This window comes from Silene latifolia, chromosome 1 (genome assembly GCF_048544455.1).
Source record: "Silene latifolia isolate original U9 population chromosome 1, ASM4854445v1, whole genome shotgun sequence".
NCBI lineage: Eukaryota > Viridiplantae > Streptophyta > Magnoliopsida > Caryophyllales > Caryophyllaceae > Silene > Silene latifolia.
Genome location: NC_133526.1, coordinates 13541039 through 13567121, shown reverse-complemented (window position 1 = coordinate 13567121; position 26083 = coordinate 13541039). Strand labels below are relative to the sequence as shown.

Sequence of the window (26083 nt, the reverse complement as noted above, 5' to 3'; positions counted from 1 at the left end):
AAGACATGTAGAGGTCAACTCTTCAAGTGGTGAGCCTCCACCAAATGTCAACATAAACATACCAAGGAAGCTCCCTTTATTTCCACATTACATACTTTTCTTTCTTTTCTTATTTCCCCGGTAAATTATGGAGGATTTTACATATCTAATGACAAATACTCCGTAACTATTACGCACCTCATTTAGAGATGGTAATAGAGTAGGTCTTATTTAAGACCGCCTTAACTAAAGACGCCTCACAACCCTTTTTCATTTACAGACTTGTTTTAAAAAATCGAGTTTTCGACTTTTCCCCGATCTCTCTCAGTACACCCCCCTGAAGACGTGTCAGTAGCCCCAAATCCCCTGGCCCAAGTCCCAGAAAAAAACTAATTAACCAAAACATCCTCATCCCTCTTCATACACTTTACCTTCTCTACTCCTCTTCCCCTCTCTTAACCTCATGAAAACTACTTCTACTCCAACTCCAACTCCTACTAAACCGACATGGTCCGACCCGCCCGAACAATCTCCCATGTCGTCTCCAACACCGTCACCAATCACCGCACCAGCAACACCAATAACCACACAGAATCATCTCGTTTCGCCTCGACAAAACATCGACCTAAGCCCACCTTTACTAGCCATGGTAATCATAGCAGCCGCGGCATTCCTCCTAATAGCTTACTCTCGTTTCCTATCACAACACCTTTTCCCCCCTCTCCGCCGCATCCTGCAACACTACCGTCGGTGGCGTTGCAGGATGCGGCATCATCATCATTTCCCTCCGTTCCCCTCATCTGATACCGATTCCCTTCCTCCTCTTCCCCTTCCTCTTTACGACTCCGATGCAGGAGGAGGATTCTACGTTTACTCTCCGTATTACGGTCTCCATGACTCCGTCATTAATACAATTCCGTTAACTACTTATAATTCTTCGAAACTCGATTTGTTCGAAGATTGCGCTGTTTGTTTACTCGATTTCGAAGACGGTGATTACATGAGAACATTACCTCACTGTTCTCACTCGTTCCACGTCGATTGCATCGACGTGTGGTTACGTGCTCACGCCACGTGTCCTATTTGTCGCGCTAACGACTTCTTCCCGCGCAATTCTCCTATGATACCTCTCATGTCCGCGAGAATCCGTCCGTCTTTCGAGAGCGTGTTTTTAGCACCATTACCTGAACAATTATCCAGCGAAATTCAACCTGCCGCCGCCACTGAATTCCTCGTCTCGCCATCGCCGACAAGACGAGGAATATTAATTCAGTCAGACGATCGTCGTCGAGACATCAACTTATTACTAAAACGATCTTACTCATTCAGCTTCGAACGACGAAGCTTCGCCTCAGAAAGATTATCCGCAACTACACCGCATCGTCGACAACGTCGGCGTAGCTTTTGGTTGAAACGGCCTTCGTCATGGAGAGTATTTCCGTCGCCGGCGATTTTCCGACGACGGAGTAAATTTCCGATGTCGGAATCATCAGCTAGTTGGAGATACGGCGGCGGGAGGATGTTAGGGTATACGTCGAGTAGGATGAGGATGGGAGATCCAGAAGCATTAATATCGCCGGAAAGGTGGCGGAACTAGCAGGGACGGTTACGATATTAAGTTCAAATCCTGGTTCCGCTACGGGTCGGGTCGGGTCGGGAGGAATTAATGAGGTGGGGGAGAAAGTAGACGACATGGGGGTACAGAGGTATAAATGCTAATTAATGGTGTAATTAATTGGAGGTTGTCGAGTATGCGTTTAATGTGTTGATATTGACGACTCATTGACTAGTACTAGTAGGGACTAGGGAGGGAGTGATAGACGGATACAGAGAGATTAATTAATTACCATACTAGAATTTACGATGATGATAGGGTATTATCGGCTGGTATTGTGTAATTACTATACTAGAATTTATGATGATAGGGTATTATCGGCTGATATGGTGTAATTACCATACTAGAATTTACGATGATAGGATATTATTGGGTGGTATTGTGATGTGGGAGGGTGTGATTTGTGAGAAGGTGGTAATGACGTCTTCATTTTTTATTATAGTGCGTTAATAAGATCAGGTGGTATGATATTTGGTGCAAGACACGGGGATATGAGAAGAAGGAAAACCATGTTTAATTCGAATCTAGTCTCGTCTTGTTAATATAGAGCATTATAATTTGGTGGTATGGATTAGTGATCGATTAATTTTAGGAGTTTCCTATAAAACGGTTTTCTATGATCTTTTACAATTTGAGCGTTAAGGGCCGTAAAACAAGTGGTTTTGTACGAGAATTATTGTAATTCTAGTATGTAATAATGTCTCTCTTGATCTTTCTTTTGCTCCCTATAAATTAAAATCAAGGTTGATGGAAGTTTGGTAAATGAATGTTGCATGTATGGTTTGGTTATATACTCCTATCTTGTATGAATATTAATTATTATTGATAATGTTTTTATCTATTTGTTTTCTTCTTAATTTTTGCTTGGTAGTGCGTCGGTACACCACTTAGTTTACTAGTGGAATTGTTGAAGGACGTATGATGTGATAATTATATGTAATGGGTGTGAAAGGGAACGAAAAAGTAAAGGGAGGTTGTTTCATATTTCCTCTCTTTTTTAATTCCTTTATTTGCTTTTACACGGTTTTTAGAATGGTATTTTAATCGCATTTTTAGATATGAAAGCAGCATCCAAAATAATCATGTTTTTAAAATCTTCTCCATGATAATAATATTTTAAGAGAAATGAATGATAAATACAATTTATTAATTTAAACATTTAATAACCTTCTAAATTTGGTATTAATTTAGAAATTAGAGAATAAATTACACATAAATTAATGTAATTAATGCATGTATTAAGTATTTATTTCCTTTATCCAAAATAATCATGTCTTTAAAATCTTCTCCATGATAATAATATTTTAAGGCAAATAATAAATACAACCCATTAATTTAAACATTTAATAACCTTCTAAATTTGGTATTAATTTAGAAATTAGAGAATAAATTACACATGAATTAATGTAATTAATGCATGTATTAAGTATTTATTTCCTTTTTTAGTTTCTTAAATACAACCATTGGGTTGTATTTATCATTTACCATATTTTAAATAACATATTCGTGTAATTTTGCACGGTTTTAAAAAAGGGTTTTTAAACACGTGCCAGAAATACCCAAAAAACTAAAACATAACCTTAATTACATACAATACAAGTTGATGTTCGGGTTTAAGCCGTCATCATTTATATAATTTTGCACGAGTTTAATACTAGTACATGGTCAAGGGACATGGTCAAAAGCTGCGCGGGGGGCAGTTTCAGTACGACGCCCAAGACCACCATCGACGGGAACAAAGGGAGTATTAGTTTGCTGGGCATCATTCTATTGTTTCTATTGGTTGTAGACATGTAGACATGTAGACATGTAGTCATGTAATTGGGTCAAACGAATATCTCATATTACTTGATCAATTTTAGGACAATAACAATGGTTGAAGTTTCATACTAAACACATCAACCCACATAATTAATTGTGAAACTTTTTATTTCTTCTCAATGGTAAAAACTAAAAAGTTTCATACTTTCTAACATGAAACCGGTTTCTTGCTGTAGAAACCGGTTTCATATAAGGAACTTTTTATTATATATATAGAACAATGGGTAAGAACTAAGAAGTTCCTTATAAGATACTATGAGACTTCTTATTTATCCCCATTTATATTGCCCTTAGAAACTTAGATTTTTCCAGTGTAGTACGGAGTATATGAGAATTTCAATTAATTTACAGTGGTATTGTATCAGCAAGACATAATTATCAACTATAATAAGTAAACTAAATAAATAAAAAATTAATGGGATCAATTGTTCATCTTAAATTGTTGTTTTTAGTTATGTAAGTCGTAAGATGAAGACTGAATGATGAAATTGTTAAAGATTAAAATGTATACATAGATAATATTGTGGCCTTGTGGGAGGTGATTAGGTGAAGGTAATTAAAGTAATAAATTAAAAGAAGGTTAATCTCGTCATTTACTAGAGCTATATTAGTAAATTAAAAGTTTTAATTTACAAGAGGTCTTTGATGATGCAGGTAAGAGGGGAAGGGCTGAAGTTAAGTTGAGTATGATGGGTGGCGGAGGGAACTAAGATAAGGGACAATTTGGTCATTTACTCAGGTGTAAAAGGGTAATTTGGTCATTTACTCAGGTGTAAAAGGGTAACTTGGTCATTTAGTCAGGCAATGTTAGCAATTTCAGGACGATAAAAAGAAACACAAAATCTCATTGAAGACGGGCAATATCCGTCACAAGCTTGTGACGGATTTGTGACGGATACCATTTTCTCTCACAAAATACCCATTGAAAGGTGAGTGGGAAGCACATGGAGGTGCCCCACCTTGTTCCCTCTCCTTTTTTTGCGAGAGGTCACAAGCTTGTGACGGGATTAGCCCGTCACAAGCAAGACTAGCTGAAAAAGAAAAGGTTTAACATTTTTCCAATAGCCAACTGTTTTATTATACCTTTATTAGATGATGTTTAGTCATAGATAAGCAAATAGATGGTAATTTGGCGGTGTGCACTTCATAATTTTAAGTGAACTGAACAGAAAAAGTCAACCTGTTGGTTATGGTCTTTGTCCCACTCATGAGACCCGAATCCGACCCTTGGACATGCTATTTTTTTTTTTTTAAAAAAAAAAAAAAAAAAAAAAAGAAGAATTTATAGACAGAAGTCTAATAAGAACAGTATTTGTTAGGGTTATAAGTAGATTGGGGGCGTGTAGACGTGTAGTTACTTGTATGTTTTCATGGAGTATTATGTTTGGTGAAATAGTCCAAGTATCATCAAACGTTCATTCCGAGGTATCATACTTGGACAAAGAACATTTTGATGGATCTTTCCAAGTTGGCAACTCGCATCTTCTTGCATCGTTGCACCCACTTGACAGGCATTAGGAAAGGACTTCAGGAATCAGGGGCCAATACCCAGAGTACTGGGGGTAATTCCTTCTCCTGTCACTCTTTCATTTGTTACAGATACAATACAGTGATACAGATAGCATAACTAGACAAGTACAATCTTCCATTATTTGGTTAGCAAAATAGAGGTGGAGGGATTACGAGGGGAGGAAAAATGAATCCCTCCAAAGTCCAAACCAAATTATTTCTCCTCCAACAAATGAAAGATTTGGAGGGAAAATGAGCTCCTCCTTCCCTTCCTTTCCCCTCCTACTTTAGATAGAAGGATGTGGAGGGATAGGAAAGGGAGGGACTGAGGGAGAGCAAGGATATAAAATCCCTTATTTGGATAGCAAATATGGGTGGAGAGAAATGGAGGGGCAGGGATCCATTTTCCCTCCTACTAGGCAAACAAAAATCCTTCAATTTTCCCTCCCTTTCCTTTCCCTCACTTTCCTCCCTCCAAGCTAAATCTACGGAATCTAACATCCCAGGAAAACACACCCACCGCAATGTTAGAAGTTGGCTCACGAAACTATCAGAGAGCATTCATCAACACAATAATCAAAACAAGAAACTGTGGCTACGATTTTGCATTTTCAACATTAACAAGTTGTAAAAGACAGGTCCTCATGTTTGATGCAAAGAATGAGTAGAATGAAACTAGAGTGAGCTTAAAAGAAGAAACAGAATAAAGGAGAGGATGAAAAACCAAAGATAAAATAATCCTGAACATCAACAATATTGTTGCATAATTTCCTACCACAAAGCAAAAATGAAACAAAAATATTGTTCACGAAAAAAGCATGAAAACTCGGTTCTATCACTATATCCCAAACAACAGAAACACCATTTAGTATGGCATACTAACAAAATTACTGACGCTTAAGACCTGGGCTTCTCCTTCTTTTCCTTGAAAAGGGCAAGAAGTGACACACCAGCAACCTTCACGACCTTGAAACGAACTCCGGGAATATCTCCAACAGCATGACCCTTACGTCCGAACCCAGCAATCAAAACCTCATCCTAAGTAGAAAAGTTTATGAAATTGTGTAAGCTACCAAACAAAGAAAGAAAGGCTAGAAGCATTTATAACCGAAGGTGAAGTTTGATATTGTCCCATTTGACTTTGGCAATCAACCGACTTTAACCATTGATTTTTTTTTTAACACGGATATGTCGAATTACAATGTACAATTGTTTGATTATTATCATTTCAAATAAGTTGTACATAATGTACATTATGAGAATATTGGTTAAAATCAGTATCATCTGACCATCAAAGTCAATGGAAAGAATACTGATTTGAGGGAGTAAAATCGAGAAAAATACTTACATTCTCTTCAATGAAATTCAAACAACCATCATTGGGCACAAAAGCAGCAATCTTCTTTCCATTCTTGATCAGCTGCACTCTAGCACACTTACGGATAGCAGAGTTAGGCTGCTTAGCTTCAATACCACTGCACACCAGAGCAAAATATTTCAATTAATCTACATATATACAGCAACCTCCTAGAGAAAAATATCAAATCAAATAACTCAAAAGACAGGGATTACATCTTCTCGAGGACAATGCCCTTGGCGTGTGATGATCCAGAAAAAGGCTTCTTCCATTCATTTCCTTGGTGAGACTTTTTGTACTGCTTGTCAGCCCACCTCTGATTCCTTCGGTGGGACTTGAGCTTACGGGCAGCTCCCATACCACGTGTCTTCCTGTGTAACAAACATCAGACTTCTTGTAAATCCATCGATACGACCAACATATGTCCAGTAATCTATAATGTTAATATAAAAACTTTCTCCGAATCACAAGACTCGAAACCAATACTCACTCCGTCCCATTCATTTGTTTACCTTCTATATTATTTGTGAGGGATATATTAATCAAAGGTAAATAAATGATTGGGACGGAGGAAGTAATATTTTTGAAATGAAAAGAAAAATCATGAAACAAATTCACTAATTCACTATAGTCTGATTACAAACTTTTCGAAAATAAGAAACCGGCTTTCTTTACTCTCAGTAAATAATTTGTAAACTCCTCCATACTATCCATACAATTCTGGTAATCTAAGCTGATACTCATTTTCATAGTGCTAGGAACCATTTTTAATCAAAGGTAAACAAATGATTCAATTTGTCATTCTCCAATTACACACATTCTGAAGATAGAAACCCGATTAATTTACTCTTAATAAATACAGTAATTTGTAAATTCTTCCATAGCATTGATATGGTAATTCTGGTATTCTCAGCTCATGCGGAATTTTAATCAAAGGTAAACAAATGATCGGGATGGAGGATAAAACAGTCTCAATCCCACAAACTGTATACAAATACAAAGTATCTGAAGCCTACTACCCATTAATCATATAACCATAAGAGAATCATTAATTTAAAAACATGATCAAAATAAAATAGTTCTGAATCCAAGCATAAACAATGAACAACACAAAATGAACAATAAAAGGGTAAAAAGTGTGGTAAATTCAAGGAGAAAGGAGTTAAGAGAAGGAATTACCCCATGATTAAATTGAGATAATGTGTATGAAACTGCGGCAGCTGAGGTTGCGGAGAGCTCTGTACAGCGGTAAAGGAGTGAGGCGCAGCGATTAAAACCTGCAACTGAGATGTGGAGGCGATTATATATTAGGGTTTTTCATTTGGGGTGTCATTTTTTATGCTTTAGGGCTTTGTAATTTGGGTCTAATTTTTAGATTTGTTTCTGGGCCTCTTTATTGGGTTTTACTAGATTATACTGTTACTTGGAACGGTTATCAACGAGTTGGAGCCCGAACTTCTTTTCGCACTATTATGGGTCGGTTGCTCTATTAAACTTGGCAAAGTCAACTTAACTTGAAAAGGCTAACCGGAATTTGACTCAAACTACAAGACCTAGATGACTAGATGTCACCTGAAATAAGAATTGATCCAACTCACCCTAAACATGCCCGAGTTTGTTGACTATTAAGTTGTCTGACTCAAAATCACTCGATCTGAAACTACTCAATTCAAAAATGACTAGACAAAACATAAATTTAAATTGATGCTAAAATACTTGAAATGAGTGATTTGAAATTACTTTTGATGTCATCTGTGTAAATAAGTATTTACCGTCAAAATAAAACTATACAACACATACTTCTCTCTTAATCATTGACCTGAAAATGATCTGGCTCAATTAACTCGACCAGCATGACCAGAAAATGACTCGACTCAACCCCATCCAACTCGATAATGTGAAACATCCTAACTGGCCTAACCCGCCCAATCGGCCCGACTCGTTTATCAGGTTTACGACCACTGAACTACTATTAGTAGTTTTTTGGTGTTGACCAGGAGTTTCCCCTATCGACAGTTAGGGTAATCTCTTTTGGGGTACTGAAGACTGACGTTTTCATTCGCAAGAGTCAGAAATCGAACCTTTGACCACTTGTTGAAGATATGAGAGTCCTTACAACTCACACAAGCCAACTTTGGTTGAACTACTATTAATAGTAACAACACCATACTCGATCATCTGGGTTTGTGATGCATTTTGCCAGGTAAAGATCTTTTACATTACTATTTCTCTCAATTACTTCTAATACCCTAATATAAAACCGTTATTCTCCTTCATTTTCATCAAAACACTTGACCGTTGGATATTCTCGAAATAAAATGTCATCCGTTGAGAGGTAATGGAAGTGATGGGGCATATTCTGCACCCGCTGACCGAGTCAACATATTGAGCAAGGTCAAAGATATCCACAGCAAGTCAACGAGTTAGACAGCTTCACCGACGCAACACGTTTACTGTCACCTATGTCCCGCCACGGCGACTAGCCGGGGCACATATCCGCGTACTCATATCCAAGACCCCTCGGCATGGAGTCAACGGGGCCCGCCGGCCTGCCACGGGTCCCTCGGCCGAGGGTACATCAGTCTTTCCACCTGCTAGCCACTTGGCCACTTGGCCACTACGTGACAAAAGGTGAAAGTCTATAAATACTCCTCAACTCTCATTGAGGAAAGGATCCGAAAAATAACCTAAACACCTAATAACGGTAATATCTTCCTTATCTCTCTACAATATATACTTCGCCAAGTAACACGCAACTTAATCCGTTTAAGTTTACTGACTTGAGCGTCGGAGTGAGTTCGCTCGGTACAAAGCCGAGCCCTCAGTTTGTTCATTGTTTCAGGAGACCGAAAGGAGGATTCAATCAAAGACGTCATTCTACAAGCCACGAGTGGTAACAAATAATCGCTCCGGAATTACACCGGAACAATTGGCGCCGTCTCGTGGGAAAAGATACTAGAAGCTAGTTCACATTCATTCCCAAACACAAAAAAAAAAAAAAAAAAAAAAAACACAAAACAAAAACCCACCCAAAAAGCTAAGAAGATGTCGAAACAATAAGAAGTATTCGTGATCGATTTAAACCGAATTCTCGCCAAGATGATACGTCCACAATTCTCGAGTTGTGCACCCCCCACCGCCGAGTAATTCAACCGGCGTACGGGATGCCAATAATACCAGATACACCGCTGCTCGCCGACCAAGTCACCATCATGGGACATGTGGTTGATGCAAACTAAACCGAAGCTACTCCGGACCTAATGGGTAGCACGGCTCACACCTGTCACTCCGACAAGAGCGGCGGCACCCGCACAGAGACCAGGGCCCAAAACGTGACTCCGAGAGACTTGAACGGAGCATTGGAAGAAGCGACCTCGTCAAGACGCCGGGGAGCCAGAGTGCTAGTGGTAGACCCGAGTCCTTCCCGCACTCGCGGGAGGACAGCGTCGCCGCAGCACCGACGAGGCCCGCCCTGCAGGAGTGAAAGAAGTCCGACTCGCCGCAGTCGAAGAAGAAGTCCGACTCACCGTAGTCGGAGAAGAAGCCCGACTCACCGAGTCGGAGAAGAAGCCCTTCCCGCCACGGGGAGAGGAGCCGGACTAAGGATGCGAGGAGCCGATCGCCGCGTGTCGTTCGACACGTGGTCGACACCCCTCGGTGACTATGTCCTAGAAGTCCCGTGCCGACTAAGCTAAAGTTGCCGCCCATATCATACAAAGGGGAGAGCGACCCAACCGACCATGCCGAGGCTTTCGAGTCTTACATTTCGGTGTGGGAGCAACCTGATGAGGTTTGGTGCAGAGTCTTCCCAACGACCCTGCATGGGATGGCACAAAGTTGGTACAATGGACTACCCGATGGGTCGATATACTGTTATTCCGACCTAAGGGACACATTTTTGTGATATTCTGCAATAAGAGGAGGGCCGTCGAGACATCGGATCTCCGACTATCGACGGGAGGGGGGCGAGTCTCTCCGAAGTTATGTAAAGAGGTTCGACGCCAAGGTTCAGCAGATTCGTGAGCGAGCAATGGTGAGCCGGCGGCCTTCGCATCGATGAAAGGCCTCCCAAGAGGAGACTTAAAAACGAGCTCATCAAGTGCGGAGGCCGAACTTAGACTCCGCCGGGGAAGATGGCCGACCAAGCCATTAAGGTGGAGGACTACCACAAAACCCGGGTAGGCCTCGGCGAGACCGGGCACTCGAGAGAGTAAGAGCGCCGGGAGGACAACCCGGATGAAAGACGCCGTGACAATAACAGTCACGGTCGACAGTCCGCCAGGAAATGAGAACTCGGCGGGCGCGCGGGGGAGTTCGGGGCCGTACTACCAAAAGCGGTACAATGATCACACCCCCCTGGTTGTATCTGCCGCCGAGGTCTTCGCCCGAGCAAGAGCGAGGGTCGAAGTGGGAAAGGCCTCCTAGGCCGAGGGGAGACGGTGACACGAGCCAAGATCTTGTGAGTACCATGGCCACACCGGCCACTTATATCGACAACCGCAGGCATCTCGAAGAATGCCATTCAAGAGCGATCCGGAAGGGGAGCCTCGGCAAATATGTTTCCAAAGGCCAAAAGGCGATGCGGCGGCTCAAATAAGAAATCCGTCTTTGAACGGATAGGAGTAATCCATGTTGTCATCGGGGACAACGAGAACGGTGGGTCCGCTCATGGGCACAAACGGCAGATCGAACGAGCCGTATCAGGCCATCAACTTTGTGCCCAAAACAGCGATCCCCGCTTCCAACATCCCCGATATGACTATTGGAAAGAAGGACTACGAGGGAGTCATCGCCCCTCACAGCGACCCACTTGTAGTCCACTTGGACATATCCAACCACCTGGTCAAGAGGTGCCTGATTGACACAGGCGCCTACACGAACATCATGTTCAGGGAGTGCTTTCTCAACCCGGCCCGAAGGTTGAAGACTTGAGCCCCCGCACCAATCCGTTGTACGATTTTTCCGGGGTACTGGTACCCCAGGGTCAATCGGGACCGCCAAAGTGATGTTCGGCGAGGGTAATGCGGCTAAGAATGTCCTAGCTGAGTTCGTGGTCATTGACGGCTCGTCCGCCTACAACGTTCTCATAGGCCGAGTCACTCTGAGCGAGGCCGATGCAGTAATGTCCATCCGGGCCCTGACACTGATGTATGTCTCGGATCGGGGGGAAGCGCACAAGCTCGTCTCAAAGGACGAGAAGGACGAGGTGGTCAACGTCCAGATATCTGCCAGAGGGTGCAACATGCAATCCCTCAAAGTGGCAAAGAAGTCAGAGAAGGGGAAAAGCCCATCCTTACAACAGGAGGGCGACCTCATGGATGCAATGTAGATTTTACCAATCTTAATAAAGCGTGCCCCAAAGATTGCTACCCCTTGCCTCGAATAGATAGTTTAATTGACGCCACGGCATGCTACACTATGCTGAGCCTGCTGGACGCCTTCTCAGGATATCATCAGGTATTCATGGCCGAGGAAGACATGCCTAAATGCGCATTCATCACCAGTAACGGCACATACATGTATAAAATGATGCCGTTCGGTTTGAAGAACGCCGGCGCAACTTACACAAGACTGGTGGACAAAGTGTGCCAAAATAAAAAAGGGCGAAAATTGAGGCTTACGTCGACGATGCTATTGTAAAAAGCAAGTCTGACGGTGATCACTTAGCCGATTTACACGAGACATTTTGTTCACTAAGGAAATACAAGATAAAACTTAACCCAATGAAATGCAACTTCGGTGTCCGGTCAGGTAAGTTCCTCGGCGTGCTTGTCAACGCCAGGGGAATTGATGCCAATCCAGAAAAAGTCAAAGCAATATTGGACCTGCCGGAGCCGAGAAATCGAAAAGAGGTTATGATGTTGACCGGGAGGATGGCGGCTCTCGCCCGCTTCATCTCCCGGTCAGCCGACAAGAGCACCCCATTCTTCAAAGTGCTGAAGGGGAATAAAGACTTCACCGTGGGGAGGAACAGAGCACGCCTTTCGTGCAACCGAAAGCTCATCTTCAAACTCTCCCCAACCTCGTCCGGCCGATCCGGGGAGGCGCTATACCTATACATAGCAGTTACCTCGGCCACGGTCAGTGCCGTAATCGTCAGAGAAGAGGACAAGCAGCAACACCCAATCTACTTTGTCAGCCATACATTGTTGCCCGCCGAAAGAAATTACCCACTGATTGAAAAAGCAGCCTTTGTTGTCGTCGTTGCCGCAAGGAAACTGAAGCCTTACTTCGACGCACATCCCATGACGGTCTTAACCGACCAGCCATTGGAGAAAGCATTGGAAAAATTTGAGCAATCCGGCAGAGCTCATCAAATGGGCAAGAGAGCTATCCGGCCGGCATTCAATACAAGCCGAGGCCCTCGATAAAGGGACATGCACTTGCGATTTCTGGCCGAGTGCACATATCAAGAAGAGCAAAACCCGGAGTATGGGAAGTATACACCGACGGGTCCTCCACGGCAAACAGCTCGGGAGCCAAGATACTTATCATCACCCAAACGGGGACGAGTTTGAGTACGCCTTGAAATTTACCTTCTCGGCCTCAAACAACGAGTCCGAGTACGAGGCGGTGATAACTGGAGTCGAGTTAGCTAGAGCTGCCGGCGCAGAACACATCATTTTGAAAACAGAGTCACTTTTAGTGGCTAATCAAATCAGAGGAGAGTACGAGACTCGAGACGACGGAATGGTAAGATACCGGGAAAGGGTAAAAGCCGACACTTCAAAATTGAAATCTTTTCAGATACAATGCATTCCAGTGTCCGAGAACAACCGAGCCGACGCTCTCTCAAAGCTTGCCAGTTCAACCATCAAGAATGTCGGTCGAACCGTCTTTGGTGGACATCGGGAATACCAAAAGCATTACCGAGACCGTCGGCATGGTAGGCGACATAGAGGCTGAGACGACGTGGATGACTCCGATAATGAAATACAAACCGATAAATGAATTTAGGAGGACCGCAGTCTCTCACAGAAGATAAAGAGGATCGCAGCAAGATACTTGGTGTTTGAAGGAGAATTATACAGGAGGTCCGTGATAAGGCCACTCTTAAAATGTGTCGGCCCAGCCGACGCGGAGCTAATATCTTGTGAAATTCACGAGGGCATCTCGTGGTCATCACATGGGGGCAAGAACACTAGCCCACAAAGCTCTCCGAGCCGGCTACTTCGGGCCCACCATGCTTGAGGATTCCAGAGCCAAAACCAAAAAGTGCAACAACTGTCAAATGCATGCTCCGGTGATACATGCACCTTCCAGAGACTGCGGTAGGTACTTAGTCCCCTTCCTTTTGCAGTGGGGGATGGATCTACTAGGGCCGTTTCCAACGGCATCCGGAGGAAGAAAGTACTTGATTATCGCCATTGACTACTTCACCAAATGGATGGAAGCTGTAGCGGTACCTGCCAAGACCACGGCGGCCGTAAGAAAGGTAATCTGGGAAAATGTCATAACTCGTTTTGGGTTACCCCAAGTCATGGTATTTGACCACGGCCGAGAGTTTTGGAGCGACACAATAATGAACTGGTTGGAGGAACTTGGCATCAAATTTGCATACTCCTCCGTCTGCCACCCACAGAGCAACGGACAGGCGGAGGCAACCAATAAAACAATCCTCAATGGTTTGAAGAAGACAGTTGAAGACCTAAAGGGAAGATGGGCCGATGAACTACCCGGCGTCCTGTGGTCCCTCCGGACCACGGAGAAAGAAGCAACGGGGTACAGTCCATTCCACTTAGTCTACGGGTCCGGCGATCCCGGCAATTGAAGCAACGGTGCCGACATTCAGAACGACCACCTTTAACCCGGTTGAAAATGAGGAAGGTCTAAGAGCCTCCCTAGACCTGGTCGAAGAAAGCCGAGATACAGCACGCCTCAACTTGGCAGTATACCAAAACCGAATGAGAAGAGCCTACAATCGAAGAGTCCACAAAAGGGACTTAAAAGTAGGGGACCTAATCCTAAGAAAGTCGGCCGCCACCAACAAAGGAAACATTCATGGTAAATTGATGGCTAACTGGGAGGGTTCCTACAAAGTGGTTGAAGAAATGAGGCCGGGTACATACCGACTGACAGACATGGAGGGTGTGCCTTTGATGAGTCATTGGAACACTGACAATCTCAGGAAATACTTTGTATAGCGGCGGAGGTGTCCAAAACAATTGTTGGCACCCCGGCGCGTGTTTATACCTAATAAAGGATCATCCAAGTTTTCCATCAAAGTGTATATCCCCCCCGTAGTCATATCGAGGTAGACGCCACGGCCCAAGCCGGGCAGTCACCCCAAGAAGTAGACGCGCGGCGATCACTACCAGCGTAGATTGATACTCGCGAAAGCGACCAACATGCCTTAGGAACGTATAATACGATTGAGACGCAATTCTAGCCGCCTCGGCCAACCGAAGGCCTGGCAGAGGAAGCGATCAATATGTCTACAGATACGAACGCTGTCGAGCCGTAACCTCTAGCCGCCTCGGCCAACCGAAGGCCTGGCAGGGGACACAACGGTCGATACGCTAACATGTTTACAGCGGCGGTTGGGAAGCGCAAATCGGACGCCTCGGCCAGACCGAGAGTGAAAGAGGAAGCGACTAACATGCTAACATGTTTAAGAAAAAGACGTTAAACACGGTTGGGAAGCGCAAATCAGACGCCTCGGCCAGACCGAGAGTGAAAGAGGAAGCGACCAACATGCTAACATGTTTAAGAAAAAGACGTTAAACACAGTTGAGATACACATTCTAACTGCCTCGGCCAGGCCGAAGGTAAAAACGAAAAAGCGCTCAATTAATAACGCAAGAAGACAAGTGAAGGATTGTGATCAAAACCCTGGCCAAGCCGAGGGCCAATAAACAAGCTTTATTAAAAAATGATTACAAGTAAGGAGAATACGGACGGCCGTAGTCCCCATAGGGATAAGCCAAAACACAACCTACCAAAGTTTTACAAAATACAAGGAAAAGAAAAGCAAAAGGTTACAGACATATCGTTTGAAGCGCCAAAAGATGGCAGGGAGGAAAGGCTTAATAATTGGCCCCCGAACAGCTGAAGTTATCCGAGATGCCGGGTGAGCCTGATGACAACCGCCCGTCTCCCTATGCATGTTGTTGCTTGCCATCGCAACGTTAGCAACATCGTCGTCTTTGGTGGGCGACCGAAGCTGTCTTGGCGGCCAAGAATCGTCTTGGCGCCTCGGCCAAGACCTCGGCGGCCTCACATTTGCCTTCATCCTCTCAGCTTCCTCTTTGGCCGCCTTAGCCTTCTCAGCAAGGGTCGCCTTCTCCGCGGCCTCCTCTTCCTCCTTCTTCACCCTGGCCTCCTCTTTAGCCTTCGCCTCCACGACCTTCTCTTTAGCCTCGAGCTTGTCATCAAGCAGCGCGTCGAATTTTTGCCACGAAAAGGAGCCATCAGGATAGAGCTCCCCAATCACTTCCCTGGCGGCTTCTTCGGCCAGGTCCCGGTATTGGGCGCACATGGTAGAAAGAATCTCGCTTTGGAGCGTCCCAATGTCCAACTCCCTCTGGGCGATGATGGCCATCTTATCCCGAAGCGCCTCCCCCTGGGCCCTAAACATGTCCCTCCACTCGTCCCTCTTCTTAGCATTGAAGTCGGCGACGGCCTGAAGCTTGTTGCGCTCCTCCTGCAGCTTAGCGAAATCAGCCTTAGCAGCCTCAACCTTGGCTGTCTCTGCAAGGACAGCCTTTTCAGCGTCCTCCCTAAGCTTCCGCTCAGCATGGACCGCCTTTTTAGCCTCAGTCTTGGCCCTCTCAGCTTCCTTCTTCGCAGCATCGAGCTCGAGCCTGAGCCGCTCAAGCTGTGGGGCAGCTTCGGCCAAGACCTTTTCCTGCTCCATAATATGAGCACCGGCCGCCTCAGCCCACTTCATCTGCATCCTGGCCAAACTCAGACCCTCTGCCCTAAGCTGGGCGGGGGTAGGCTTCGGCAAGGAGGAACCGACGGAGGCATCTTTACCACCTGTCTGCATAGGTCGCTTGTCGACGCCGTTCGACATTGTGTCCGGTGGACGGGCGGTTGATCTACAAAAAATTCAATCAAATCATCCATGTCAACATTCATGGACAAACCAGAGCTTGTCATCGGGAACGCCCAATGAACCAAGCTAAGTCCGAGCCATAGGATAGATCTGTGCCAGGCTTGGACTTCTTGGTCGGAGGACCCATTTCCTTGCCGCCCTCGGTAGCGATGGCAAAGATAAAAGCCGCGGCAACAAGCGGCGGCAGCAGAGGCTCCTTTCTCTTACGAAAGAGAGGAGGTTCCTCTTCCGCAGCGACTTCCTCCTCGGCGGTAATATCAACGACCTCCACCGTCTCTATCGGATCAAGGTATGGGAGGTGGGCGATGTCGCCGTCGTCGCCGCCGAAGGCTTTGTTTTCCGCGTTCGGCGCGGTATGTTACTAGCAACCTTCGCCTGGGCCGCCTTCGTATCCAGGGCCTTCAGCTGCTGATCCATGAGATCATTTGGCAACGGTCTGCGATCACGGGTTAGGGCCTTAGGATGCGAGTCAACAACTCTCTTGTCCTTGGCAAGCCCCATTCTCCTAAGGATATCCTCTGACAGTCCGGGCCAAAATGATGCAAAGAAAACAAAGCAAGGGTTAAGCGGAAGGAACAAATCAAAGTTCAAATAAAGAAACATTAAAAGCGAGAGATGGGCCTCACACCGACCCCACTCACCCCGTCCGAGGGCCGGTATGAGGCCGACGTGGCGAGAGCGACTCATCACGAAGAATGATCTGCGTGGGGCATCCATCCCTTCGGTATCCGTTCTTCTCGGCCTCAAATGACTTCATCGCCGCTTCTCATCCGCATTAAAAGGGACCATCAAGGCGTCCATCTTAAGCTTACTCCAGGGAGACCCATTTGTCATGCTCCCCCTTACTCTCGCACCGCAAATTGACGTGATCTTTGGAAGGCCAAGGGGTAGTGGGTAATCCTTCGGAACCTCGACGTACACCCACCGCTCCTTCCGGTCCTTGCGGGAAGAAAGCTTATCGACGGAGACATAACCCGCTCCGTCGCACGCTGTACCATCCAACGCGACCGGGGACGGCGCGCAGGTGATGTAGCCGCGGAATAAGTTAACCGTTGGGGCTTCCCCTTGAAAAGACGAGAGCCACACAAAGCGACTATAGTCCTAATGGCCAACGGGTGCAGTTGGGCCACGACGACGTTCATAGCTTTAATTATGGCCACGACGTGTTTATTGAGAGGAAATCGGAGCCCATACTCCAGGTGTCTCATGTACACGCCGATGTAACCCGGAGGAGGGCAACAGACGGCCTGACCCGCTCCAGGAATAACAATCTTATACTCCCTCCCAAAGGAGAAATGACGCCCAAAGAAGTCAGGACCAGAACAATTGGCAAATTTATGGATCCAAGCCCGGTCAGGGCCGATCTTACAGGCGTCGCCGTGATCTAGGACGTACGGCCTCTCGTCATCAAAATGACCCCTTTCCTCGTCATCACCGTCATCATCAAAGTCATCAGCATCATCGTCCCTCTCATCATCATCATCCTCCCAATCCTCCAAAGCTTTTGGATCAACTTCGGGAGAAGGAGACCTAGGGCCCCCAGACCTTATCGGGATGGCGTCCAGTATCTCCTCCTCATCAAGACGCGACGGGGAACCCCGGCGCGCAGATTACTAGGTCGGCGTCCGAAGTCATGTTTACAACAAAAACTTAAAAAGTTAAAAAGTTGGAAAATTTATTTGTTTACCTTGAAGAAAAAGTGCTACGCCGAGTAACTCTTCGAAGAATAGAGAGAAGTTTCGTCAAAGAAAATTAAGCAAGAAGAAGGAAATTTTTTGAAGGAGAAAATTTTTTGAGAAAATGAATTTGGAAGGCCAAATTCAAGGGCTAACTCTCCTATTTATAGGGCAAAGCCCACTCAATCCGACCAATCAGGGCAAAGCCCATGAAACGTCAACCAATCAACGCTGAGCCACGTGTCAAGCATGCGGTAGTGGAATGTCAATCGACAAACATTTGCAAAGCTTCTCCAACACGCTCCTTGACGAATACCAATCGCGAATCTTCTTCGACACGCTTCTTAAATAATCTACTTGCCAAACGGCACCGGTGATCATCCAAGCTTGGCGACGGCCGGGGCAATCAAAGCATCCGCCACTCAACCTTGGACCCGCCGGCCGCGACATCTTCTCTTCCACATTCGATGTCAATTACACATCCATGTGGAGGGGGGATATGGTACGGCCGAGCAGTAACCATGCCGAGGTAGAAGAAGAAGGCGGAAAATTTTTACTTGCGCGAGAATACGCTCAACACTCATCGAAGGTCCATACCACGGCATAGCCTACGCTGGGGGCAAATTGATGGGGCATATCTCGCATTGGACGACCGAGTCAACATATTGAGCAAGGTCAAAGATATCCACAAGAAGTCAACGAGTTAGACGGCTTCACCGACGCAACTGTCGGCTGTCACCTATGTCCCGCCACGGCGACTAGCGGTAGGGCACATATCCGCGTACTCATATCCAAGACCCCTCGGCATGGAGTCAACGGGGCCCGCCGGCCTGCCACGGGTCCCTCGGCCGAGGGTACATCAGTCTTTCCACCTGCTAGCCACTTGGCCACTTGGCCACTACGTGACAAAAGGTGAAAGTCTATAAATACTCCTCAACTCTCATTGAGGAAAGGATCCGAAAAATAACCTAAACACCTCATAATCTGGTAATATCTTCCTTATCTCTCTACAATATATACTTCGCCAAGTAACACGCAACTTAATTCCTTTAAGTTTACTGACTTGAGCGTCGGAGTGAGTTCGCTCGGTACAAAGCCGAGCCCTCAGTTTGTTCATTGTTTCAGGAGACCTAAAGGAGGATTCAATCAAAGACGTCATTCTACAAGCCACGAGTGGTAACAAATAACTGCTCTGGAATTACACCCGGAACAGGAAGGTTATGGAGAAGATCGTTATCCCATTTTGCATAGATTCATAACTTTGGAACCCAACTAAGACCTAATTTGGATCCTCTCCAAGTCTCCATTACTTTTCTTCATCTGCTCCATAATATACCCTTATATTCTAATTTTTTTTTTCTCTATTCATGAAAATATTACTTTTGTGAAATAATTACAACCACTAAATTGTCTCAAAATTTAATCCGAACTGTTCAAAAATAATAAAAAGTCTATTTCTTTTCAAGTAATAGTAGTCACAACTCACATTGACTGATTAAATTAAAAAAGGCGTACAAAATAAAGGGAGTAGATGAACATGACTACACGGGGAAGTGCAAAGTGACAGAGTAAAGTATTCAAGTTAGCAGAGTAAAACAGACAGAAGAAGCTACTTCATTTCCATTTCCATTTGCGTTTTCCCCCGCCATTTCTTTCTTCTTTATCTTCTCTCTTTCAAATCCCCTCCTTTTTTTCTAGGGTTTTATTTCTCTCACTCCATTCGTCCTTCTCTCTATATTCATCAGTCTGCATTTCATTCTTCCTGGTATGCTCCTCTCTCTTTAAACTCTGCATTTTTTCTATAAATGTTCAAATAAAGCTGTTTTAGCCTTAATATTTCATGTGATGTTTTATGGTGTACCCTAAGTTTTTCGGTGTTCTATGTTGTGCCCTCATTTTTTTATATTCTACCTTGTACCCATAAACTTTTTACTTATTTTTCCATCATGGCCAAGTTTAACTCTCCATTAACTTTATCAATATCAAGTAACTGTACTTTGACTTTTATTCTGATTTATTAGTGTTGTATCACCATCTTATATGAGAAATATTATAAATCACTTTTAATCAAGCTACTATTATAAACATCCATTATGATTCATGACATGATAATGGGGATTTGATGAACTTTTAGTTAGATTCTTATATTATTTGGTGGGTTAATAGGTAATGCGGCCAACTAATAAGTAAATGAGTAAGTTATCGATTAATTTGAATGGTAAATAAACGATTTAATAGTCAATAAAGAAACCAAGTTAGCAAAGATAATAAATAAGGTCATGGTATAGACTAATTTATAGAGTTTAGGGTTACACCATAAAATTTTAAAAATGTAGGAATACAATATAGAAAATCGAAAAATTCAGGGTACACCGTAGAATATCCCATATTTCATTTACATTTTATTTAACAATAACGTCGGGTTGTTACATTTTATACTCCATCATGCATTTTGTCATTTCTATTTTATTCTTATTTATTTATCGACTAGGCCACTTCACTCAAATACAAGATTAATTGAGTGAAATATACAGAGTACTATGTAGTAACATATAATTGGTACCCCTAAGTTAGACATAAACTTATCTTTAACACTAGCCAATAAAATGGTATTCTCTCCAGTCATTTGTGAATAAAAGGTAGACAAATGACCCAGACACTCAGACAGAGGGAGTAAATCCCCACTCCCCTACGTTAGGCATATAATTGGTGTTCAATCCATGGCATCCTCGACTTAGAGAGAATAATGATGTTTTAGCGATAAATTAGTCAAATGAAGACAATATAAATACGATATACATAGAGCAATACTTTTGTCGTTGAAGAGAGATTTTTAATGGGTGAAATCTATGAAAATACTACGGAGTACTACTTTTTTTATTCTTTCCTATGCATTTAATTTGACGGTGATTATAGGTATGAAAAATCATGAAATACATGTTTGCTAGCTCCAACTGAACCGTTTCTGCTTCCTGAAATTAATAACTACCGTCTACCGTTTCTTCTCAACTTCATTATTTCTTTTTTCCGTTACATTTCCCTCCCCCCCTTCATTTACATGCATTTTATTCATTATTCACCCTTTTAATTAAATTGTTTCAATATACTATCATTTGTTTATTCCTTGTTAGGGATATTTTATTCGAAGATAGACAAATGAATGTGACGGAGGAAGTATTTGATTTGGTTTGATTAACTTTCTTTAAAGTATGTATACTTAGCATTTGGCTTGGAACCTAAAAAAGAAAAAAAGCAAGATTAACAAAACATAACGTAGTTTAGAAGAGATTCTTACTAGTTTGTTAAAAGTAGAGAGTTATAAACTTAGTAGTACAAAAGTGTACATTACAAATATATTTTTATTGGGTTAAGAATATTATGCAGCTTGTTTATTGCTTCTTATCTTTACTTCCTAGTTACTTATGGCTTTAAATCTTCCTTTTAATTAGTCTTGCTTATAACCGTTCTAAGTTATAACGAAGAGTATGCACCATCACCCCTCAAAAAAGTGTTGGTTTAGATGGTTTTAAATAAGAATTTGTGTTTATTTTAACCCTACCCTTTTGTTGTTTAAGTATATTTTGGGTGAAGAAACAATTTTTAAGACTGGAGTAAAAAAGAGGAAAAGGTAAAAAATAGATAAAGAACGAGGTGTAAAAAAGTGGGTATTTGCTGTCTTTGTTTGTGTTATCTTTATTTGTTTAATTGAGATAGTGAAATGTTATTGCTTTGTTTAAAATGTTTCTTATGTGGGAGAGGTAGGTGCAAGTGGTGGTTGTTTCTATGGAGTTTCCTTGAAGGGATTGTATTGTTAGCTTTGGATATGTATTGTTGTTGTTGGAAATTAGTCATCATTATATGTTATTAGTAGTTGTAAACTCTTTTCATTCTTTCTTTGAACTTGTATGGTATTACAGATATCGACTGTACGCGCCAGGACTACTCTAAAGATATTTGAAAAGAATTGACGATTGATTGTTCGTGTTGCACTCAATGCAGACTCCAAAAGCTAGGTAATATGGCGTGTTTGTTTTGTTAGCTGTTTTACATGTTCTGTAATCTGTTATGTTTTGTTTTACCTGTGTATGGCAGCTTCCGCTTTTCCATGGCCGATTGTTTGGCAAGTGAAGTAGATAAGCATGTGATGTAGTCCATTGCCTTTTGTAGTTTTGTTTCATAATGCATATATGTTGTCTTAGTACCACTCTTTGGGTGGTCACAAGATTCCTGGTCTAATTTACTATTGAAAGCTATCTGTTTGAGTAACTGAAATTGAAAGCCAGGCTGTGCCTGATGGGAATTAAGCGTGTCATTAACTCATTATACACCCTAACCAATGAGAAAACTGCAATTGACGACAAGGAGCATATACGTGATAGATTGGGCGCACCTAATTTTTTTTCGTGTCTGAAGGTGCTCTTAATATCGAAACCAAAATAATTTTCGCTGTTTTGATTGCTAATTACTAGAGGTTACTGTATTCAATAAGCTGGTTTTTAAGCAATTCATGTAATAACTGATATTTTGTAGAGTAAGTCTATTAATTCCTAGAACCTCTTCACCAATGGGTGTTTGCTGAGATTTGCTTCAGTTATCTGTAGCTCTTGGATATGAACTTATTACCGTTCATTAATTGGATGTTCCTGAAATTATTCGGGACTGCTTAGTTGCGTCTTGTTACTGTGTTGATGCGCAAATATACTACAACAACAACAACATTACCCCAGTGCCTCAATGGCTCCCGCAAATTGCGGGGTAAGGGGGGGTTGGATGTACCCAGCCTTACCCTTGTGTTAGCAACACAAAGAGGCTGTTTCCGAATGACCCAAGATGAAAATTGCGTCGAGAACTGCATTGAAGGACCGCTACTTCACAAAAGAAAGAAGCGCAACCACTTTAGTGAGCCATTTTGATTTATTCCATTATAATCCATAACCAAAGAGTAATGAGTCTATGGCTCCATTGGAAATAAGGAAAGCCATGCTAATGTCAGTAAAATAGCTTTAATATTCTGGTGATTATTATTTTTCGTCGAGCCATGCTTTTACTGCCTCCATATGAACTATGAAGTGAATATCCACTGTCACAAAGTTGCAATCAAAACATTAATTGTTCATTACTGAGTTTATGGCTATTGTTGAATCTCGGTTTATGTACAGAGTTTAAAACTAAGAATGTACTCTTCTATTTCTGTAACATCTTCCAACTTTCCTTTTCGGACCATCTCTTTGATATCTCCAATTCTCTATCATGTAAGTGACCCACTTATTTTGTGTTTGTTCATAAATCATGTGCCATAGTTGGAGATATAAGAAATCAATGAAATGTAGGGAAAAAAAATTTGCGCCGTCTTCAGGCCAACTTCAAACTGTTTGATTCATGACTTAGCTTGGCTCAGACTATGCTAATTATCAATTTTGAACAGTAGGAATGGCTCAGTGGAAGTGCCACAACGGATGTCACCTACCTCGCAAACATCCCAGAAGTCATCTCCCTCTACAAATAGAACTTCTCGACAGGTCAAGGTTGCAAGATTCGATTCTAGCTCAGTGGCTTCTCCAAATGCATCAAACAGAACACCTAAAAATAGAAGTCCTAAACTCCTGGATCGTGGATCTCCACGAACTCCTATGACCGAGGTATTCCATTCAATTCACAGTTAGTATCGACTTCTAAATAAAGCTGGATATAATACAGTCTCAGGAATCTGTTACTTATAAGATTTAGAACACTTGTTGGCCGAAGCCTACTGCTTTTCTTAGTTGACTGTTAGGCTTATTGGCCGGAGTCTACTATATTTCTTAGTTGACTGTTATGAACTAACATAAAATAAAACTACTACAACTAACTGTTACATCTTCTGCTTCTTGTGTTCTAACTTTAGAGAATTTCGTCGATTTTTTTTTTTTTTTTTTTTTTTTTCTGATGAGGGGGTTGAATCCCCCCGGGCCCATGCATTCCCGCACCATCACATGGACCATGTAAGCCACCCCTTCGGGGCTGCAGTGATCAAGTGATCATCGTCCCAGCTGTAGTCGAACCCGAGAACTCTCAACTCCTGCATTTCTGCTAACTTTAAGGTTTAACCCGGCTACCACTGGACTAACACCACTTGGTTAATTCCGTCGATTTCTGAGGAGCTACTATTTCGCTGATTTGGTTTTTATCTACATGAATACAGAAAAAACATGTTTCCAAGTTGTCTGATCTTGAATCTCAGTTAGCTCAACTTGAAGATGAGCTAAAGAAAACGAAGGATCAACTGAATTCATCTGAGACAATGAAGCGGAATGCTCTTCAAGAGGGGGAAGAAATGAGAAAGCAACTCGGCATCATGTCCGCAAGGCTTAAGGAGTCGCACCAACAGCTTGATGAGTTTTCTACTTCTGAAGATGCTCGGGTTCAAGAACTCCGGAAACTTTCTCAAGAACGTGACCGAGTTTGGCAATCAGAGGTTGAGGCGATCCAGAAACAACACTCCATGGATTCAGTTGCCTTATCTTCTGCTCTCAATGAGATCCAAAAGCTTAAAATGGAAGCCACACATTCCAGGCATGCAGAAACAGCACAAGCTGAAATTGAAGGTCTGAAGGTCGAGCTTTCTGAAACCGTTGCTGTAGTAGATAATCTTAGACAGCAGGTTAGTGATTGCAAAAGAGCTGAAGTTAATGCACTGCAAGTGGCTCGGGAAACCCAGATTCAATTAGAAGAATCCACGGCAATTGCAAAGTCTCTACGGTCTGAAGGGCTTAAAGCGAAGGAGGCTTATGACAATTTAGCCTCAGAATTGGTAAAATCGAAAGAAAAAACAAGTTCTCTTGAGAATTTAGTGATGGAACTCGAAGAGAAGCTGCGAACTAGGAGTGAAGAACAGAATGAAGGTGGCGAGAAACAGGAATCTACTGAAACAATGGTGATTAAAGCCGAACTTGATGCATTAAAACTCGAGGCTGGCCAATTGAAGTCGGCACTAGACGCTTCAGAACTCAGATACCAGGAAGAATATCTCCAGAGCACATTGCAAATTAGAAATGCGTTTGCTGAAGTTGAACGAGTAAAATTGGAAACAGGCACAAAAGAGGCTGAATTGGAGGCTGAATTGAAGAAAGCAAGAGCAACAATCGACATGCTAAAATCGGAGAGTAATGAATCTGCGATGCTGAACGAAAATCTGAATAATCTCAAGGTTGTTCTATTGGAGAAGGATATTCAAATTCAAAGTATAATAGAGGACAATGAGCTGCTTAAGGCAGAGATACAGAAGAAAGAGAGTGTCACATCGGCAGAGACGAGCTTGATGAAACCCGAGTATGTGACTGAGGAAGCAGAAATGAACAGCAGGAAGTCTGATAGGGTTTTGGAGCAGCTTGATGCTGCGCAGAAAGCTTACACTGAGCTTGAAGCCGAGCTGAAGAAATTGAAGGTTCAATCCGATCAATGGAGGAAGGCAGCTGAGGCAGCTGCTGCAATGCTCTCTACAGGGAGTAATGCCAAGTTTGTGGATCGCACAGTTTCCTTTAATAGTATTGCTGCGAAAATGGAGTCTCCGCTTTCTGATGACGACTCCCCAAAGAAGAAGAATGGAAACGTGTTGAAGAAGTTTGGTGTGTTATGGAAGAAGGGTCCGAAGTAGGCACGCAGATAAATCCCTTTTTCTTTGCTTGCTTGTATTTGCTTATGCTGAGATTACTACTCTCGTTTATGTTTTAATGCAAGTTTTGTATAGTTTTAATGAACATATTGTTATTTCACGTCTACCATTTCAGCGGACTGTGGACGTGAATCTGGTGCATGTATCCGTCTACCATTTCAGCAGACCGTGGACGTGAATCTGGTGCATGTAGCTGTTCTTCTAGTAACAGTTGAATTGGTGCTCTTGTTAATGTGTGATCTTTGATGATTAAACGGAGTTTTCCAGAAATTCCATTAATCAGGAAAATCGACTATTTTCGTGTTGCTAAAATCTGGATTTGAAGGCATCAAATTTGTTAATAACGGGTCTAATACAATCAAACAACTATTCATAACACAGTACAAAGTGGCCTCTCAGTGTTTGTGTTTCTTGTTCT

The 26083-nt window shown here is 43.0% G+C and overlaps 3 protein-coding genes across 7 annotated transcripts; 2 read left to right on the top strand and 1 right to left on the bottom strand.

Moving 5' to 3' along the window:
* Positions 1–2451, top strand: LOC141599297 (RING-H2 finger protein ATL65-like). The gene has a single exon (XM_074419284.1). The coding sequence runs from the start codon at positions 443–445 to the stop codon at positions 1574–1576; it is 1134 nt and encodes a 377-aa protein (XP_074275385.1). The 5' UTR covers positions 1–442; the 3' UTR covers positions 1577–2451.
* A 3189-nt stretch (positions 2452–5640) lies between these two features.
* LOC141599288 (small ribosomal subunit protein uS12) lies at positions 5641–7612 on the bottom strand. The gene is made up of 4 exons (XM_074419273.1): positions 7461–7612; positions 6497–6652; positions 6273–6399; positions 5641–5962 (listed from the first exon to the last, which is right to left on the bottom strand). The coding sequence occupies exons 1-4, from the start codon at positions 7463–7465 to the stop codon at positions 5822–5824; spliced, it is 429 nt and encodes a 142-aa protein (XP_074275374.1). The 5' UTR covers positions 7466–7612; the 3' UTR covers positions 5641–5821.
* Positions 7613–19516: 11904 nt separating this feature from the next.
* On the top strand, positions 19517–25919 carry LOC141599251 (interactor of constitutive active ROPs 2, chloroplastic-like). Of its 5 annotated transcripts, none has more exons than XM_074419221.1 (4): positions 19517–19779; positions 21932–22027; positions 23440–23653; positions 24196–25919. In XM_074419221.1, the coding sequence occupies exons 2-4, from the start codon at positions 22008–22010 to the stop codon at positions 25645–25647; spliced, it is 1686 nt and encodes a 561-aa protein (XP_074275322.1). In that variant the 5' UTR covers positions 19517–19779; positions 21932–22007; the 3' UTR covers positions 25648–25919. The 5 variants fall into 5 exon arrangements, with proteins under 5 accessions (XP_074275322.1, XP_074275343.1, XP_074275336.1 ...); XM_074419242.1 differs by having other exon boundaries at positions 19552–19779; positions 23443–23653; XM_074419235.1 differs by lacking the exon at positions 19517–19779 and adding an exon at positions 21063–21221.
* The last annotated feature ends 164 nt before the right edge of the window (positions 25920–26083 follow it).